The sequence below is a fragment of the Brienomyrus brachyistius genome, chromosome 2, assembly GCF_023856365.1.
Source record: "Brienomyrus brachyistius isolate T26 chromosome 2, BBRACH_0.4, whole genome shotgun sequence".
NCBI classification, from domain to species: Eukaryota; Metazoa; Chordata; class Actinopteri; order Osteoglossiformes; family Mormyridae; genus Brienomyrus; species Brienomyrus brachyistius.
In genome coordinates, this window is record NC_064534.1 from 28,203,337 (window position 1) to 28,223,765 (window position 20,429).

A 20,429-nucleotide genomic window follows, 5' to 3' on the forward strand; every position below is an offset into this window, starting at 1 on the left:
GTTTACGTGCCTGCTTGGGACCACTTGTAGACCAATGTGTTTATAGGAGGTGGCAGACATTGGCCGTCCGGCTGACTCTGTGAAGGGTTCGCAGTGTCCCGACCGTCGACATGTGCCTCTCGTTGACATAGTTCAATGTTCCGCCAAGTTCTTGGGCAACACGGGGTATGAAACTATGCCTCCTGATTTGCTGTCAGGCTAACCTGTACATTAAAGAAAGGTCCAAGTTTTACCAACTAAATAACTTTGTTACAGAGGCATGTGTTATTTTTTAAATAAATACTTCAGATGAGGACATGTGGTCTACATGTGGGGTAAGCAGTCATAAGCAGAGGCGCTGCTGTCATCCCAGCCATTCCATTGTAGCTATTTTAGTCCTGTTGTCATTAAGCGTTAATGATAATCCTGCTTTTTTACCCTTTACATAACAAAGTGTCTAATTTGTCACCGGCTTTCAGGATTATATTGTGAACATGCAGGTAGTCACTTGTGTTCTGTTGCAAATCCAGCGGTAGTAATTCAAGAAGAAAAACAGCACAGTCTGGCTGGTGGGGTGTTCGCCAGATGATTATTTGTGTTATCAGTGCTGCTTTGTGAGTATATTTATACATGTTTTTGGTAGTTTCTGTAGGATTCAAGTTCATGTGATTATCGTTGCATGTAATCAACCATTAAATTGCCTCTTGTTCTGTTTGAATTGCATAAAGATTGAAATAAAATTAGCCACAAGTAATAGCTGAACAAACACAAAGTGAACACATAAAAAAAGACTCACCCCATTTAAAAAAATCCTACTTATATGTATATTGTGAAAGTGCAAATTGCAGAGAACATAAGATAAGGCAATCGTGAGGATAACAGCGGTCGTGAGGAAGCCTTAATTGGTCCTGATGCTTTCAGTTTTTTATTGTTCCAGGTTCAATTTATGTGTTTGTTATTTCTTGTAAAAATAAAATACTTATACTTCTGTTCGAAATGTGATTCCTTCACACTTAGAGGAAAAACTTTAAAGCCGAGTGGATTTAGCACCGGGTCTTGTTTGTGAAAGACTGTGCAAACAGAACGTCGTGACCTTCAGAGGAGTCTGGAGAGTGGGGAGGGCTGGGGGTGTGGTTTGGAAGGGCCAGTGGCAGTTGCACAAGCCACGGATTTCATCTTGAATACTCGCTGCCACACTTTTCCAGAGCGAACTGGTGCCTGCTTCTGAATGCAGTGATATGGCCCTTGCTTAGACTGACAGGCTTGTCACTTTGTAACTGCCTGTCTCTCTGGTACTTGGGGGTTTGGGGAGGGGCAGTGCTTTAGCTTCTGGAACCTGCTCTGCTGGTGCTGTATAATGCCAGAAGACAGCTAAATATGCTGTAACGTGGTCTGCACCTCCGAACGGTCCTCCATCAGGAGGGAGCAGCTATTTATAGAGTAGCCAGAAATACCATGAAAGATTCTGACTTTGAAGGCCAGGAATCTTGTTTATTTGTTTATGCGCTTCTGCATTTATATATTTTTTTAATCATCGCTTAAAAATCATCAGTGCCCTGTGCCAGGCTCCCTTTCAGGAGAAGTTGGGATGAAGCGTTACTTGTTACCCAAAGCTTCTGGATTTGCAGGAAGTCACGCCTCGCTACCTTTGATTTGAGATCCTGTTCCTGAAACATTTCCAAGAAGCATATGGCTACGTAAACAAATAAAATGAGTGTGCATCCTTCCGGGGTAAAGTAGCTGCCATTTAAGAGACTGAACCAGATTTACCAGACTCACCAGAGGCAGTCTGTAGGTGGCGCTCTCGCCTCATACCTCCAGGGTTGCAGGTTTGATCCCCACCCCCTCTGCTCTGTGTTTGGACTTAGTTCTGCCGCCATGCCCCTACTGTTCTCTCTATTTTAAAATCGCTACCTTTAGAAATAAAAAAAAATAATATGAGGACCTTGTATGCCTGTATACGTTACATGACGGCTACGAATTAAAAGAACATTTTATATAATTTTATTTAATATTTATTTTGGGACAGTGTGTGTTGGGGGGGGGGAGGCAGGACAAATATATCAAAAGAAATTTAGTTTAGTAACAGTGTGTCAGTGTGTGGACAGGCAACGTCTCCCAGCTACCTTGTGTCCTGCACCTCCAGGGATAAACTACAGGCTCACCGTAACCCTGCAAGATGTTCGGATGGGGATACCATGAGCTTGGTAATGCCCTTTAAACGGCACGGCAAGGTCACCGGCAGCAGAGGTGACTCTGCCGGGGCCACATGCTCAGCTGAGTGTCTCCCGCCCCTGTTTCCCAGTGCACCCTGATCCTCCCGTCAGCCTGAACTGGACCCTGCTGAACGTGAGCCGCTCCGGGCTGCACTTTGACATCATCGTGCGCTGGGAGCCGCCGCCTTCGGCTGACGTGAAGGCTGGCTGGATGAGCCTCATCTACGAGGTGCAGTATCGGGAGAGGAACACCTCACACTGGGAAGTGGTGAGTTACCCCCCGCCCCGGTGTCCTGAACATGGGAGATCTGCTTTTAAATGGTTTCGGCTTTTCCGACGCTGTAGCACGGCTGTGGTCAGAAATAACACGACTTCATGCCAAGCAAGACCTTTCTGGGATAAAAGTTCTAGAAAATTCTTTTTCCTTTGAAATTGTTATTTGAACTTCTGCATAACATATCTGTGCAGTGAACAAATATCTGTCAGGACAGACAAGGCCTTATATGGATAAAGGAGGGAAACGTCTCCATTTTCACTGTTTTGAAGTTAACAGGCTGACCCTGTGTGTTTCTTCACGTGTCACTGTAGCTTGTCCTGATTATCGCCTGGTCTTATGTAACGTCGTTCTACATTCCCGCTAATGAAATTGCGCGACTCATGAGCGTGGCACTTATGTCAAACACTTTGAAAGCCCCAGGGAAACACGGCTGGCGTGCAGTGGAGGCGAGGGGGGTGAGGTTTGCTTTTGCTTGTGGTTTTCCCCGTTCAGAGCTGCACACTTTGAAGTGGCCTGCAGTGATCCGGAGGCGCGGGATGGGGGGGGGTGGGCGGTTACTGGAGCTCCGGCTCGAGTTTCTGAATCCTACCCCACAGCTTGTTCTATTTACAATTGACATGAGTGCCAAACAACTCCTTGTGTGTGTGTGTGTGTGTGTGTGGCTGGGTGGGGGGGGGGGGGGGTGATGGGTCATGTTAGCAGAAGAAAAAAAAAACCTTGTTTTTTGTGCCAGACAAAGGCCCGGATGCGGATACATCTTGTTTTGTGTTACATCCTCTGTCTGAGTCGCACGGTTACGACTGCTGGGAGCCTGAGCCTCCGGTAGCAGGCCAGCCATTAAGAAAAGTCGCCGCACAGCTGATGTTGCGTGTAAAGCGGCTTCTCCTTCCAGCCAAACGCCTGCCTGGCTAAGAACACGGTGCTTCCAGGAAACGGCACGTGAGATTAGCTGCGGCTGTGGCTGGCAACCCTAGAGCGAGCAAAAAAAACACCTCCATGAGTGTTCAGCCTCACCCCGAATAGCACATTTACTTAAAAGCACGAAGCATTATCAGTAAAGTCGACATCGTGCCTTGCTAGTGCGAAGGTCTGTGAGCTGTTCAGCGTCTCCTACATTTCTGCTTTTTTTACCCTATTTGTTCATGTCACCCAGAGCCAAGAAAGACACACGGTCCGTCCAGTCAAACCCTGCCTCCCCATACGGGGACATGCCAGATGGTCAACAGCTGTCATATCTGGATGGATACAGAAGCGTGGACAGGCAGAGACTGTCGCTGCAATCACCAGAATTCCGTTAACTTGCCAAAATGGAATCTTATACAGCTGCAGAAAAAATTGAGACCACTCTAAATGTTTAAACAATTCTGCATTTTTAAATTCTGGTTTAATCCTGGAATGACCAGAAACCAGCCAGGTAGAGGGCAGAAGCGACTTTCTAATGGCAGAGATTACTGTCTACTTATCAGGCAATGCCTCATAAATCGGAGGATGGCATCAAGTGACCGTCAAAAGGAATGGAAACATTAAGTGCAGATGTGGAGTGCACTGTTAGGACAGGATCGTGTCAGGCTCCTAGAAGCAGAGCTGAAGTCCCAGAAAGCATTAAAGAAGCCCTTCATCAATGAGAAACTGGGCTGCAGTTTGCTAAAAATGTGTATTATTCACAGACACACACCCATAAATTGAGAAATGACTGAAACAAAAATTGTCCGTTGGTCTTTAAATTTTTGATCATCATTTTTTCCCCCCCAAATCACAGCTTTGTCCTCCATAGGACTTTACACACACTCTGTGTGCAGTGTAGGCTTCCTCCAGGTTTCCTCCCACAGTCCAAAGGTGTGAGGTCTAAATCAGTGTTTCTCAGACCAGGCCTTGGGGACCCCAAGAAAGTCAGGAGCTGGGAAGGAGCAAAAATGTGAACTGCCTGGCATAGAGCTGAGAGGGAGCAAAATTGCGGACCATCTGAGGGTCCCTGAGGACCGGGTTGAGAAACACTGGTCTAAATAGCCCTTGGTATATAATTGTCTCTATGAGGTATGTACCTGGCATCTAGTCCAGGGTATTCCTGCTGTGTGTCTTGGGCTTCCTATGAGAGGCTCAGGCCACCAGGAACTTAAATTGGACACAGTGTGTAAGGAAGACGGATGCACTTCCTCCATCCATCAAAACCCCAGTCGTTTCTTTATGCTTATGTCTGAAACCTTAGAATCACCCTGACACACCCTAAACCGGTTGGCCTCTCCACCCTGTCCTCCCCCCCAGCTCGACCTGGAAACCTCCACCCAGCAGTCCATTTATGGCCTGCACACCAACGTGGAGTATGAGGTCCGGGTCAGATGCAAGATGCGAGCCTTTGACAACTTTGGACAGTTCAGTGACAGCATCGTCGTTCACGTGCCCGTGAAGGTGCACAATAAAGGTGAGATCCCTAGGGGGCAGCGTTCTGCCGCTGGAGCATTAAGCACCTCCGGGTATAAGGTGTACCTTTGATGTAACAGGACCTCTGGCCTGGGTGTGATTTCCTACCCAAACAACATCTTCAGTTAAGCTTGCCGTGCAAAGCCTGTCGAAATTATATTTAAGGTTTTATGAACGCAGAAGATGCAGTTCCATTCTCCATTCCGTTGCTGAGCAGTGAATGCCATTACGTCAGGAGATTCCTCAGAATTATTACATGCCATTCTTGGTTATTTTAAAAATCATCTGATTTACTACTCCGTCTCTGTTCCACCAGAATCCACCTTCCCCGTGACAGTCGTCTTCATCTTTGGAGTGGTGGGCCTGGCGATCCTCTTCATGCTGATCATCTTCTCTCATCAGCAGAAGTATACATTTTTCAGATGAAGCATGACCTTTCTGCATGCCTCCTGTTCTTCTGTGTTTTACGGAGCTTGCTGGGTTTTTAACTAATTATTCGCATATAATCAAACATTTGTTGGTAAACAAATACACATGATTTATGACAGCTGCTATTTGGGAATTCTGTAGGGTATGAATTTTCCTTGTTGAAAATCCTTACATTTTCCATTGAAAAGTTTGACACCATTTCCATCCATCCACGCGTTCATCCTCTAACCCAGCGTTGGCCAATCCGGTCATTGGGAACCCACAGTTGTTCCATGTTTTTGCTCCCTCCGAGCTTCCTGAGGAAACTTGCACCGCACAAAGAGAACATGTAAACCACACATGGAGAGTGAGGGCAGGATTCAAACTCTCCTGCCTCTGATATTTATTATTTTGAACATTTACAAAAAAATTACACATAAAAAAATCGAAGACAGAAAGAGTTGCAGTGAAATCCTGGCGAATCATTACTTTAGATTGTTATTTGCCGGTCTTCTTCAGAGCTTCACCCAAGTAACGCCTCGGTAGAATCTAGTCAATGACAGCCAACCAAGAGCCCCCTGCAATCCTGCATGAAACCAATGTTTGAGGCCTAACTCCCCCCTCAATGTCTTTGCTCAGGTTAATGGTGATTTTACTGCCCCCAGTGCCAGCTCCAAAAATCAAAGGAATTGATCCGGATCTGCTAAAGGTTGGAATCTTGTTTCGACTGACTTCATTTTTATATTGAATTCTGTGTTTGTGTTTGCATGTGTGTTTGTTCTTACAAAGTAAACATGGGCTATTTTGTTAGTAAGATCCATGTTATAGAGTATTTAAGATCTGATATAAAGTGACTCATATATTTAAAGGTGACTTTGTGATTTAAAGGTGATTATGCGGTATGATGCACTTCTGGCTTTGATGTTAATCACTATAATCTGATGAAAGAGTGTTATTTAGTCCAGATATGGCGTCTGCCCACCTGTTTCCTTGCATGGCGAGAGCAAAACGCAGGAATCAGAGTGGCAGTAACCCACGGAGAACCCTTGTGCCCCGTCCACAGAAAGGGAGGTTGGATGAGTTGAGCTCGGTCCTCAGCAGCCACCCGCTCTGTAAGGCGGAGATGTACCGCGAGGAGCCCTGGGTGGAGTTCATCGAGCTGGACCTGGAGGGGATGGACACGGCCGAGAAGACTGGCTGTTCGGACACGCAGCGGTTGCTGGGCCTGGCTCCCCACCTCGGCTCCTCCCACAGGCTGGCGGTCAAGGACGGTGATTTGGGTCGAGCCAGCTGCTATGAGCCCGAGCTGCTGGAAGCTGACCCTGCGGCTGCCGCCGCTTTCTGCCTGAGGTCGCAGGAGATGGCCGTGACCTCCCCAGAGCCGCAGACCGAACGCTTCGCCCCTGATACAGGCCCCGCCCCCGACGGCATACCCGACAGCCGGCCTGTCATCCAGACGCAGCTCAGCACGCAGAGCTCGATCAGCATGGACTTTTACGCCCAGGTGAGCGACGTCACCCCCCTGGGCGGGGTCGTGCTCTCCCCTGGACAGCAGGTTAGGGGGCCGGGGGAGAAAGGTGAGGGGGGAGATGGCCAGCCCCTAAAAAATCAAAAGGAGGGGCAGAAGAAGGAAGGAGGAGGTGTGGGGGAAAAGGAGGTGCCGTTCCCACTGCTAATCGTAGCCCCTGACAGTGGAGCATATACCTCGGAGCTGGGTACCCGGCAGATAGGCAGTGACTGCTCCCGCGGAGAAGCCTTCCAAGACCCCCCCGCAGAGATGCCACAGCCACCCACCGAGAAGAACGCCGTGCAGCAGTTTGCACTCATTGTGCCCCCTGCAGGGGAGTATCAGAGCCCCTACTTCCTGCCCCCGGCACCCCAGCTACCCCCTGTTGCAGACTACACTGTAGTGCAGGACGTGGACGCACAGCAGAGCCTCCTGCTCAACCCCAGCACCCCCCCGCCCCCAAACATGGCCCCTGTGAAGCCCCAGCCAGCGATGCCGGTGGGGTACCTCACGCCGGACCTCTTGGGGAACATCTCGCTCTGAGGTGCCCACCTTGGCTGAGCTTCCCGTTATGGGGACAGCCCGGGAAAGTGGACACAGGACCTCACGCAGATCCACACACACACACACACTCACACACACACACACACACACACACACACAGACCCGCTCTGCATCTTACACCAGTGAAAAGCAAGGGCCTACAGACAAACACTAAATGATGGACTAAACATCAGGGAGCCAGTGAGATGGACTCCTTGCATTGGCCTGGAAGTACAAATGTTGGTTCTTGACCACTTGTGGCACTGGTTTGAGTTCACTCTCCTGAGGGAGGGAGTTCTTCAAGATTATGCACGATACAGTTTCATAATGGGGAAAATAGCGTCACAAGTATTAGTTAATATTGACACGTTCGTTTTTTTTTTCATTCATTTTTTTCATTATTACGCAAATGCTGTTTACAAACATAACATACGTTAAACGTTACAAAGTGTTTGTTACCCTGCCGTACTTTGGTAAAAGACGCTATAGCAGTTCAGTATTTTCCCTTCAGATCTCACAAGGCATGTCTAATAAGCTCTAAAACAGCCTTAATGTGAATTAATTTGCCATAATTTGCGATAATTGCAGATGGGATGTAATGTTCCTACAGTGTTCGTGTTGTGCTGTGGAAACATTTTATTGTGCCACGTGACCTTCGCCAAGGTCATCAGTGCTGAGTAGCACACTCCTGTGGCCAGATGCTGTTTATCTCAATCTAAAGAATGCAGTGAATTGGTTGAGTTTTTCTTTGCAATCGAATTTCCCACTTAGGAATAGTATCAGGAAAAGTTATTTTTTTATATAAATAGGCCTGGTGCCTATATTGCTTTTTTATTATTACACTTAAAATGTTCAGGGTAAATATTAGTTGGAACACAAAGCTATAAAAACATAATGTTATAATAATGCCACCCAAACAACTGAAGTGAAGGTATACTGATGTATCTGTGACCAGCATCGTCTAATGAAGGTTGTAGCTTTTTGTATTTGTATATAAAACTGTTCACCTTCATTAAGCTTGGATCAAATGATGCAAAATCTAACAGAAAAGAACAGAACCGATTCACCATGCAGGTGCATTTGCAGCACGGCAAAAAAATAATGGTACATCTCTGGGGTCAAAGGTCTAAATTATTATGTTCATAAACCTTTAATAGGGAAATTATCTTTCATGTAACAACATGGCAACAAAAAAACCTTATTTCAGTCCTCTAACTGTGCCTATTAGCAAAATGTATAATGAAGTGAGGTCTTGTTTTTTGATATTAATTCGCAGAGATGCTAACCCTTCTCTGTGCGACAGTGTTGAATGTACCGGCAGCGTGCGGTAATGAAACACAGCATTATAGTGACCTGGCTGCCAAGTGTACGTCTCTTTATAATGACCCAGTTCCACTCGACGGCCTTATTACGCTCAGCTCCTGATAATGGAAAATGCTGCTTCATAAGTCATTATTCATAACTTGCGTTAGAATGGCAGTAATTGCAAACTGGAAAGTAGCGTTTTGTTTATATTTTACAGGCCAAACTTCTTTAATGCTCATGGAGCTGAACGCAGGGCACACACTCCTCTGTGTTATTTGGGCTGGTGTGGAGGTGGCGTATGGCGCCTGGACAGCATTCAGGGGGCCAGCGATTTGTGACCCCCCACGCGTTTTCCTTGTACTCGGCCCTTTCGGACAAATAGGGGCACGGCGTCCATAATTCAGAGAGTTTGGCCTCAAACTCGGTCGCCGTGGATACGAGGGATGCTGTCATTAGCCTGAGGTGGTGCCTAGATTTCTGATAGGACCCCAACTTAGATGAGAGGCAGATGGGTTGACGACACGTACATTAGCGAGAAAACTTTACAGTCACTTTGCCTTAAAGCCACGTAAACCGATATGTAGCCTGAAGTCATACAAAGTGTTATCGCATCATGTTAGTTTGGTAGATTCATTTAATTTAATTAAAGTTAATTCTCTTCATTTAATGTATAGATATAGTATATTATTTATCTCTAGAGGAATGTTTGTACCCAAAGAAAGATCCAACTGACCTATACGTAAGCTTAAGGAAGAATGGGGTTTTTGATTTGCCAATAGGCCAATATTTTTTTTCCGAATTCGAATATTTAATGGAGTACTTTACGCAGTTGATAATTTGCTTTAAATGTGTTTAAAATCTATATTTTATATGTGTTACTAGACTACCAGATTCTTGTGGATGAAGAAGTGTGGCTCCTGAAAATCGCACGTGTTTTTTTTTTTTGTATGTGTAATTTTTGCAGTCTTTGTTATTAAGGCTGTTATAGGCTGCGTGTCTGCAGGAGAAGGAAGTGTGTCCAATGAGCTTTCAGCTGCGCGGTTGGCGGCGTGTCGCCTCCGCTACGGCGTTTCTGCCTTAAACATGAATGCGATCAGATACTCAACGCTGCTGTTGGTCCTGCTGCTCCCACTGCCATTGCTGCTGCCAAAACCAATATGTCCACATCTACAAAGAAATGTCTTAATATATCATTATAGATTTGCAATGTCTGTATTTGAGCATATACTGTATCCTATTGTATGGTCTCTGGTAAGCAGATGTCTATAGCTTTAAAAAAAAAATCTAGATGCATCTGCATATGAAGTATATAAAGATCTAACTATTTTGAGAACGAGCGAAGTTAATTATATTTCAACTCGTTATGGAGAGTTACTAATCTTGATTTTTTTTTTTTTTTTTTCCTGCTAGAATGAACCGTTTGGCATTTGCCAGCTTAATGTAGCATCCTGGAGCTTTTAGCCTGATTTTAATAAAGGGCAAGATGTGCTGAGTAGTGTACGAACAGCGTCCAGGCTGAGCATGTGGTGATATCTGAAGGATTGTATTAGAAATGAAATCATGGCTTGCCTTTGGCGCATTTACAGTGTGCAAAATAATGTCATTTATGTATTTTTTGGTATAGATTAAAAAATTACTCGTAATAAACCATGTCTTTTTACCATCTGGTACACGCGATAAATTTATTTCTGCTTAGTGAAGTGAGAGTACAATATATATCTGTATATAACATGTTTTTAATGCCCTCAAGTTATATGGGAGTGGGGGGATTAAAGTGTTGCACAAGTTTACATTCCTGGGTGTCAGTCAGGAGAGGAGAGGGGTGTCTTTGGGGTGAGGGTGAAGAGGTCCTAGATCTCTCAATTTATTCAGCCACTGTCAACATCTAGCACTGCGTTTGTAAACTGCTATCAGAATCAGTCAAAAACTGGTTATTGTGTTTCTGGCCATGCACAGCTGTCCAGAGCTGTAGATTATGATTTTTTTATCCCCATCCACATTGTCCATTGAAACAATGCTACATTGTATACTTTTTGTGTCAATTTGCCATTCAATATCACAGGGACACAAAAATGCGATCTTTCGTGTTTATTTTGAAGCCTTTGTGTGAAACGCTCTTTTCTATTCTGTTGGCTGCTAGTCACCTTTAGAAAATGGCTTTTATCAGGTGAAACATGTTGGAAAAGATTGCTATTGTTTTTATTCTTGCTGTTACCATTATTTTACTTGTATAACGACATGGTACATCTTATGATTGGGTGACTGTTTATCTGGGCAGATAACTAGTCTAGCCCAAAGACTGAAGCCTGGTGTTAAATGAAGATTTCAGCCACCCTGGAATGAGTCAGAAACGGAGACTAACCCTAGCCCTCCCTTTCCTGGGGAGAGGGGCGCTGATGCTTGAGAGCATATTGTGATTTTTCACAGGTGGGTTTGTATTTTTTTCCCCTGGCTTCAGTCATCATCTTTGTTTATATTTGAGTGTTATAGCATTTTATTTTCTTAAGTATTCAATAAATGTATTTCTTCTCATCACTTGTGTTTCTTTTATGTTTTTATAGGTTAAAAAATATTTAAAAATTTTTTTAAAACTTACAGTCACAGTGATTCTGGAGGATGCAGTGGAGAAATTTGTTGTAGTGATGGCCAAATGAAGTTTCATGAACCATTTTCTTTATTTTCTGACACCACTTGATGGCGCTCTCCTCACTTCCTGCCCCAAAGCAAACCAAGAGCGCCATCTGGTGGGGTCAAAAAATACAGAAAATGGTTCATGAAGCTTCATTGGGCTGTCATTAATTTATTGGATTCTCAGGATGTAGCAGATGAGCAATTCAAAAACCTAGCAAATCAGAAAGCTCTCAAAGCCAGATGATCGCTCCTGGTCTGTCACAAACACGCATACAAAGTGATGCTGCTTTACACTGGTCCAGGTGAGTACAGCAGCTTGTGCCACAACGTCACCCCTTCTCCAAAAACACCCGCAGCCTCTTCTGCATCTTGTGTTTCAATATGCCAAGACGTATGTGACCTTACCCCAATAACTGAAATCACCAACATATTTATTAGCTAAAACAAACAACATAGCATTAGAAACATTTTTTTTTTTAAAAAGAGACTGCGTTGCCACTTGGGTCACCACAAAAACTATTCTCCTGATTCTCTGCTGCAGTTGAAACCTGGGACAAATCTGAAGGCCGATTTATTGTGGTGTTCAGGGAAGGGTGGCAGGAGAGAGAGAAAGACACATTATGTAGGTAGTTTGATGCAGCTGTTGTCTCACTGTACAGTGACAGATGGGCCAAGGTCCCTGGTTGTATAGCACACCTGAAGATGGCTCTTTATTGCCCTTGATAAGTGGCTCAGTCAATCGGCAACATGCTATGGTGAGGAAAGTGTATCGGCCAATTAGACGAGGCTGGCCTTCTTAGCAACACGGTGTGGGGCTGATTGGGACTGAGGAGCAGGCGCTCAGAAACTCGTTTGTCAGGATGTGCATGTAATTGCACAGGAGTAACCATATTCAGTGGCCCCCCACCCCCTTCATGCCCCTGGCCGCTTGTTGACCTTTCCGCCACTTGCGTCAGATTGTGGTCTTGTAATGGCTAAGACAGCATGCCGGGTGCCAGTCCCTGTGAAACAGCCGCTTCATCACACAGCCACAGAAACACAGGACCAAGGCGAGCCAGTATTGAGTAAGACACAGCTGCTGAAGAGATTACAAGTACAATAAGATTAGAGGATAGATAGAGAGATAGATAAATGTTACATTCCTAGATAAAGGTAAATTATCTATCATCCATATTTATCTCTCTGTCTGTCTGTAGTATTAGTTATATATAATTGCATTTTCTTGGCTAGTAAGACTGATTTTAACTGCTGCTTCCAGGTTCGAAATTTTTAAGACCACAGTACACAAGAATAAGGTGAAGTGGGAGACACTGGGAACGACCAGAAACCAGCCAGGTAAAGGGTAGAAGTGACATTTTAATGCCAGAGATGACCGTTAACTTATCCGACAAATTTTCATGAATCGCAGGATGACATCAAGTGACCTTTAAAAGGAATGGGAAACATTTAGTGCAGGTGTGAAGTGCACTGCTAGGACAGTTCATGTCAGCCTTCTTTAAGTAGGACTGAAGCTTTATAAAGCAAGGAAGAAGTTCTTCATTAATGAGAAATAGGGAAGACCCAGGCTGAAGTTTGCAAAAAACATATATATTACAGATGCAAACCCATAAATTGAAAAATGAGTGAAACAAAAAATGGTCCTGTAGTCTCTTAATTTTTTTCACAGCTGTATGTATGAGGTAAGCTACCTTTTATTTTTAACCGCCCCCTCCCTCAAATTAGAACTACTGAAATTTCACCTAACCCTACCAATAATGATAGGTGAATCTGACCCCTGTAATATTTTTGTAAATTAAGTAACTCTGAATGGGGGACAGATGTTTAGTTATGTAATTACCTTGACCAGGGATGGGCTTATCTTATCTGCAAAGTGTATGTGCAGGTTTTTGGGATAAGATGTAGGTCAGCTGTTCAAACCCAGGTGTGAGGACTATTCAACCAATCAGTTCACTAATTAGTAACCTAATTAGAGAGTTGCTGCGAAAACCCGCATTCAGAGCGACCCTTCCCGGATAAGATTGCCAACCCCTGACCTAGACTAATTACTAAGTCTTATCATTAATGTTTAATATGACTATATAAACATATACACTTATATATAAAAATGAACAAAACAATCATTAGACACTCATCCATACATTTTTTATACTTGCTTGTCTGTTGCAGGGGTAGGGGGGTCTGTAGCCTACCCTGTAATCTACAAGCCCATGGCCAGGAATAACCTACCATGGGCTGCAAACCCATCGTAGATGCATTAACATATAAAATAAATTTTCTTTGTAACAATTTTAATATACTCAGCCATCTTTCATTCTATCTATCCAAGTTTCTTCCAACTTTTTATCCTGGTCAAGGTCACAGAGGGACCTATTCTGGAAGTACACGGCAGTAGGCAGTATAGGCAACATAACTAATAACTTTATTGGTATTCATAGTAGATGTCACACTCGGCTCAGATAAATGCGACGCGCTTATATACAAACGAAAACGTAAGACGCAAATCCCCCGCAAAGGTAGCCACAAGGCCCCGTTTCCATCTTCGGCTGCACTGCAAAGTTGGACAGTTCATGGGGAATTTAGTGTGGCAAGAGTTCGCTGCAGCGCACAAGGCTCAATAAGGGAAAGTGGGAAATTATTCCAAAGGGGCGAGAGCGCCACCTATCGCCATTAACCTGAACAGTCCCTTTTACGGTGAAGTTTTACACTGAATTGTGTAAAATGCGACATGCCTGAAGTGAATGTGCGACACGCTCTGGTTAAGGGAGGTTTAAAGTTACCACCAATTTGTCAGATCACTAATTAGTAACCTAATTAGAGAGTTGCTGCGAAAACCCGCATTCACTGCGGCCCTTCCCGGATAAGCACCTTTTTGAAGATAATGTGATCAGCGATTCTTTCCATCATAAAGCTACACGTTTTCAACCGCGGTTAAGTTAGCCTCATATTCGATATTCAGCTTTAATAACTTTTAATGGAAGGTAGGACGTTTCTAATGACAGAATTGTAATGTCCTGTACACAGACAACGACGCACATCGATTATTTTTGTGGTTCGAGCCATTTCACAATTTCAAAATTTCGTTAATACCTAAGAAAATAGGTCATTTACGCTGTAATGAGGAATAGGTTTAGCGTTTTAGGTTCATGGAAGCTATTGCACACCTCAAGGTTTTCCCGATTTCTTTACGGTCGATTTTTAATTCATTTTTCAATGTTCCATGTGCTTGGATCAGTGTTCTCTACGGGGAAATGCACACCCATTAGTGTATTGCTCCAATGCCATATTATATGGATATAATGTAATAGCTATTACAGTACGGGTAAAAAAAAACTGAAAATCCAGGGGTGTACGTTGATCCCTAGAGTCCACTGATCCAGCAACATTTCATCTGTCTGTCCTGTCTAGTTTTAAAGTTATTAACCCTTTCACGCATTGTCCCATTGCTCATTATATGGGCACACTTGAACATTGAAAAATTAATTCAAATTCGACCGCAAAGATACAGTAGCTGGAAAACTCGCAAAAAGAATTGATGTCCATCATTGTCTGTGTACTGGAGTATAAAAACGTTCTAGATTACTTCCATTAAAAGTTCTTAAAGCCAGAAAACTGAATGTCGAATATGACTAACTTAGCCATGTACCCAGACCTATTTCGAGTTATGTGATATATGAAAATCCATCCATTCATTTTCTGAGACCGCTTGTCTTATTCAGGTGACAGGGGGTCCAGAGAATATTGATACAAAGGAGGGAACGACCTAGGATGGGACACACACACACACATCTATGGGCAATTGGGGACCTACAATTAACCTTGGCATGTTTTTGGACTGTGGGGGGAAACTGGAGTATGCAGAGGAAACCCCACGATGACATGGGGAGAGAACATGCAAACTCCACACACATGGAGCCACAGTAGAGACTCAAACCCTGGTCCCAGGGGTGTGAAGCAAAAGTGCTGACCACTGCACCACCATATTCCAGGTATAGAAAAATACCCTGGAATGGATTCCAGTCAACCACAGGGCATAAACACAGACAAGCTGTCCATTTCATGTCAGACTACAGTAGGAAACTCATAAAGGACAGTGTGTGGCTCAGTGGGCTAAACCTGTGTGCCTGTAATAAAGCGACCAGATGGAACCCAGCCTCAGCATGCCTGCGGCTCCTTGATCTAGACCCTTAACCCCCAGCTCCCTGGGGGCCACAACAGGTGGCTGCCCTTCGCAGACAGCTTACTCTACGAAGACCAAGACAATTTCTCCACAGGGATCAATAGAGCATCTATTATTATAAACACTGGGATAACGGAAGTGTTCCATCCATGCAGAGAAGCACGAGATTCAAGGCACCAGTCTGGAAGGTGTGAGGAGACGGTACCACCCACTGAACATCAGCATATGTGTTACAATTTCTAGGAAATCAAATAAGCTGTTTTACCCTATTAACTTCAAACAAAATATATGCTTTTTAACCCCATTTAAGTGCCCAGAGCTAAAAGAAACAGACACAATGAGACATTAATTACAGATTAGAGAAGGCAAAACAACCAAACAACAACATTATGGTTCTTCAATTAGATTGACCAGGCTGACTGATGAGATTAGGAAACCAAGAGAACCACCCAATGAGGAAGCCTTATTGTGATCATCCACACAACACTCCACCCCAGATAACAGCATTTTACTGACTTATCGGGTATTCTTTATTTAGAAATATGATAAAGTAAGAAGTAAATGAATCAGTTCTCATCTGAAACAAAACATTCTCTGCCTCTGATGATAGCTTTGAAGGAGTCCCATCCTCAGTGACCACAGAATTTCCTTTTTTTAAGGTTACTTTCCAGCTTTTCGATTATTAACTGGGTGATGTACGTCACAATCTGTGCAATGATCTTCTGACTGGGAGAAAGCGGCTGATTTCTCTAAATGCTGTCTTGTTAATGATGCTGTAACACCTTCACATCAAGCATTAAATGCATGACTCAGGTTATCTCCAGCCATTATTGTCACGGTTCTAACTCTTAAGAAAATGTCCCAAAAATATGATTTATAAATCTGATGAGACGCTTACTGTTTGATAGAATGTCACAGGACATCATTCTCCCATTAGTGTTTAAGGAGCAAAACATCACCCAGTTAATATCTCAGATCAGGATGTTTTTATACATACACATAAATTCCATCAGACGAATAACATTCATACATGCAAGTGAGCTTTCTCCACCATTTTCTTTGTGGTACCATGTGAATAGATGCCTGAATTGGCTTCCTAAATATTATCAAAACTCTAGTGGGAACTTAGAGGTGTGGTACTCAATACATTAAAGAATAATAAGGGTCATTAAAGAACATACTCAGACCTGATTGGTTCTTCAGATTATGCTTTTGAAAATGATAACAGACCAGGACATCCAAAGTGTACAGACCATCTTTATTGAATTTCCGATTGATATTTTTGGAGCATTCATTGTTTCTAACATTTTCTATACACATTGTCTGGTAACATAGGATTTGTTTTTACCTTGACACCTTCATTAAGTATAAAGAATGTTTGAAACATCTTTCCTTTTTCACCTTCTTCATACCATAAGTCATTTCATCATTCTTTTTTGCTCCGTTTTGTTACAATCACAAATGGTTATACATAGTTTTTAAAGGTATAATAGCTATTTAAACTGTAAATGTGCTTTGCCTACAGCTAATGAGAATTACTTCTAAAAAAACATATTGGCTTTTTAAAACCAAACCCGTGTTCTAAAATACTATGAATGCCGTTTTGGATAGATATGTAGCAAGTGCATAGAGTTGAAGAGTTACGCTAAGAATGCATGTCATTCACACATTAAAGGGAACAGGAGATCGTATGATGAAAATGAAGATAAAGACAGTTAAAAAGCCAAACCTCACACCATCACCTTTACAGGTGAGTCATCACATCACATTGTTAGAACTTAGTTTATTGTTTCGCTTTACTTTTTCTGTTCACCTTAATGCTCTTTAAAACTTTGAGATCTACCTATTGTGTGGCTTTGGGTCACTGTTGTCCACATATACTCTCATGCCACTGATGTTGATGGTCAAAGTGCTCCTGACCCTTTCCACTGGCTCTGCCTAACATCAGACAGGCACCACTAGGTCATAGTTTCTGCACCTGGCGTCATAAAGGCAAAGCCAGCTTAGGAAAGGACAGAGAGCACTAACACGGCCTGACCGTCCGCTCTGGGGCAAGTCTGCAGGCAAAGAGACAGGGTCACTCCCCCTGTAGTCAGTGACTGGATGTATGTAGCTGTCTAATCTGACTGTCTCTGATATTATGTGCCAATACTTTTGACTACAGCTGTCCCTTTCCCTGCAGCTTGGAACTGACTTGAACCCCCGTTCTAATACTAGTTGGTAAATTGGACATCCCAGGCAGGAGTCCACAGCGAATGGTCTTTAACACTGGGCTGTTTGTGCAGCCTGAGGTGTAGCGGCACAGCAGAGTGGAGGCCCTGCTTACTGCTCTTGTCACTCTCAGGTGCTACGGCCCTGTGGTCAGGCTCAGGTGGGCTGAAGCTGCTGTCAGGCAGCGGGGGGCATGCGTCACTGTCAGGTTTCCCTGACGTCTCGGATGCCGCCCATCGACCCCCGTCACTGTCAGGAGGTGGGAAGTTGTGCCTCGCAGTGTCAGAGGGCGGCCGGTCCATTGGCCCCATCGCTGCCGAACAGCTGGCGTCAGTGTCAGCATCAGCTGGTCACAGAGGCGGAGTCATGTGACTCCACCCCCTGCTCTCAGCTGTACTGCACTCTTCACCTGGGCTGCTCTCTCTTTCAGGGCTCCCGTTGCCGCTGAACAGAGAGGTGGAGAACCTCCTGCTGGTTCAGCTGGGGCTGAATGTTTTGGAAGTCCTGCTGGTCTAACTGAAGCCTGTGGCCAGGATGGTCTCCATGACTGTGACTACCACTGTGAAGAATCTGGTCATGATCTTGGCTGTGACCATGAACATGACCCTGACCGTGACCATGACCGTGACCGTGACCATCAACATGATGTTTCTTGTGACTGTGAATTTGGCTACTTTCATCAAGATCATAATGATGCAAAGGAAGCTTGATGTGTTCCAGTCCCGAAGTCACTGTCTCGCCACCCATCAGTTTGTCCACGCTTTCTGTTTCCTCTGGCTTCTTACATGCTTCTATTTGCTCTGAGTCCTGTGAAGACGGACACAAGGATTAGACAGACAGACAGACAGACAGATAGATAGACAGACAGACAGACAGACAGACAGACAGATAGACAGACAGATAGATAGCGTACGATGGTGCAGTACATAAGAACATAAGAAATTTGCAAACCAGAGGAGGCCATTCGACCCATCGAGCTTTGTGTATTGTGATGATCTTTTTTTTTTTTTTGTTTAAATACATATATTTTTATCATTTTCTTTCCCCGGCAGTAAAAATGGGGATAATTTTTACTGTCAGGCAGGCATTACCTCTGACGAGCAGCTTCCACAGACACTGCTGCAGTACGACTCTCGGATGGCATTTTCCACATAGGGTGTCGAGAGGTTGGAGTACGGAGTCCAGATGTGAGAGGTGAGACGACCACACCTGTGCGAGGAGAAAGTGCATCACATTTGGGACTCATACTTGGCCCCGCGCTGTAACCCCCCCATGAATATTCGATTTGATTTCGGTGGGTGGAGACGGAGGGACTGTACACTTGCCTGTCATACACCAGGAAGTCATCTGTGTCACCTGACAGGGTCTTCCATACATCAGGCTGCCAAGGATCCTGCGCGTACAGCGTTATGTTATCAGACATCTCCTGTCGCAGCCGGTGATGAAGCCGCCGCGATGCCTTGTGCTGGCTGTTCACCACCATGAAGGTGATGTTAGTCAGACCCTGCGCTGTCAGCTTCAGGCGCAGCTCATCCATTCTGCAAAAGGGGAGATGGTGGTATGTCCTTCACTTATCGGTGCTTCCCCCGCTGTTGGAGAGCTGCTGATAAATACGGTGTTTGGCCGAGGAGTCTGTGTGGGTCAGTAACTGGAAAACTGAATATATAACTGAGACACATACAGTGCTGGAAAAAAACTGAGAAACCACAGCAAAATTTTTTGTTTCTTTTTTAAATTTATGATTTTTTATTTTTTTTTTGCAAACTGCAGCCTGGCTATTCTCCGCTCCTCACTGATGAAGGGCTTCTTCCTTGTTTTATGGGTCTTCAGTCCAGTTTCTAGCTGCCTGCTATAAATTGTCCTAGCAGTGCACTTCACACCACTTAACGTTTCCCATTCTTTTTGAAGGTCACTTGATGTCATCCTCTGAATCATAAGTTACTACCCGATAAGTTGACGGTCATCTCTGCCATTAGAAAGTCACTTCTGCCCTCTACCTGGCTGGTTTCTGGTCATTCGCAGTGTCTCCTGCTTCACCTTGTTCTTACGTACCGCTGTCTTAGAAATTTTGAGCCTGGAAGCAGCCTGCTGCTCAGTGTAGCCTCTGACAACAGAACCAGGATTAAACCAGGATTTAAAAATACAGATTGTGGTGTCTTAATTTTTTCCAGGGCTGTATGTTGTGCTTCTCTGTCCCTATTTTGTCTGTATAAATGATATGGCGTGGAGGTTATGTCTCCGGTTGAGTACTAGGAGAGTCGTACCTGGATGCCTGCACCAGGCAGAAAGGTCAGCTGGCCTTGAGGAGTGCTACCACGGTCACCGTCCCCATGGAGGCACTCATTGGCTCCGTCTCCTCGATCTTCCAGGGCGGGGCCGGCCTGCAGCGGCTCCCCTCGACCTCGCTCTCTGCCCCTCCCCATGGGAGCAGGCACAGAGCCAAGGCCAGGCAGAGCCCCGTCCGCATGGCTACGGAGTGCAAGCACGCCGCACTGCACACCAACCAATCAAGGTCAGGCAAGAATGAAGAACAAATAAAGGGACAGAAATCTGGTGACTACCATCTACACCTTTGTTGAAAATGCCTGATTCCGTTATTTAATGTTCTGCCTAATGTTTATGCACGAAAAACAATCCTGTTTTCTTTAAATAAGCTTTTACATTGTTGAATTTTGAATTATAAACAGATATGACGAAAAAACATCTTATCAACTAACAAAATTATTTCGAGGTTAATTACCGAAGTGCTTACTAATC

The 20,429-nt window shown here is 44.3% G+C and overlaps 2 protein-coding genes across 4 annotated transcripts in view; one reads left to right on the forward strand and one right to left on the reverse strand.

The window, feature by feature from the left end:
* The window catches only part of ghra (growth hormone receptor a), a 39,659-nt gene extending 28,471 nt beyond the window's left edge, over positions 1-11,188 (forward strand). For all 3 annotated transcript variants that reach the window (XM_048988926.1, XM_048988935.1, XM_048988944.1), the window contains exons 5-9: positions 2,285-2,463; positions 4,735-4,891; positions 5,207-5,297; positions 5,938-6,007; positions 6,362-11,188. In XM_048988926.1, the coding sequence (XP_048844883.1) occupies positions 2,285-2,463; positions 4,735-4,891; positions 5,207-5,297; positions 5,938-6,007; positions 6,362-7,348 (1,484 nt within the window). In that variant the 3' untranslated portion in view covers positions 7,349-11,188. The remainder of the gene's footprint in view (positions 1-2,284; positions 2,464-4,734; positions 4,892-5,206; positions 5,298-5,937; positions 6,008-6,361) is intronic.
* Positions 11,189-16,700: 5,512 nt separating this feature from the next.
* Positions 16,701-20,139, reverse strand: LOC125710293 (selenoprotein P). The gene is made up of 4 exons (XM_048979877.1): positions 19,937-20,139; positions 18,998-19,210; positions 18,764-18,881; positions 16,701-18,479 (listed from the first exon to the last, which is right to left on the reverse strand). The coding sequence occupies exons 1-4, from the start codon at positions 20,137-20,139 to the stop codon at positions 18,099-18,101; spliced, it is 915 nt and encodes a 304-aa protein (XP_048835834.1). The 3' UTR covers positions 16,701-18,098.
* Positions 20,140-20,429: the final 290 nt, after the last annotated feature.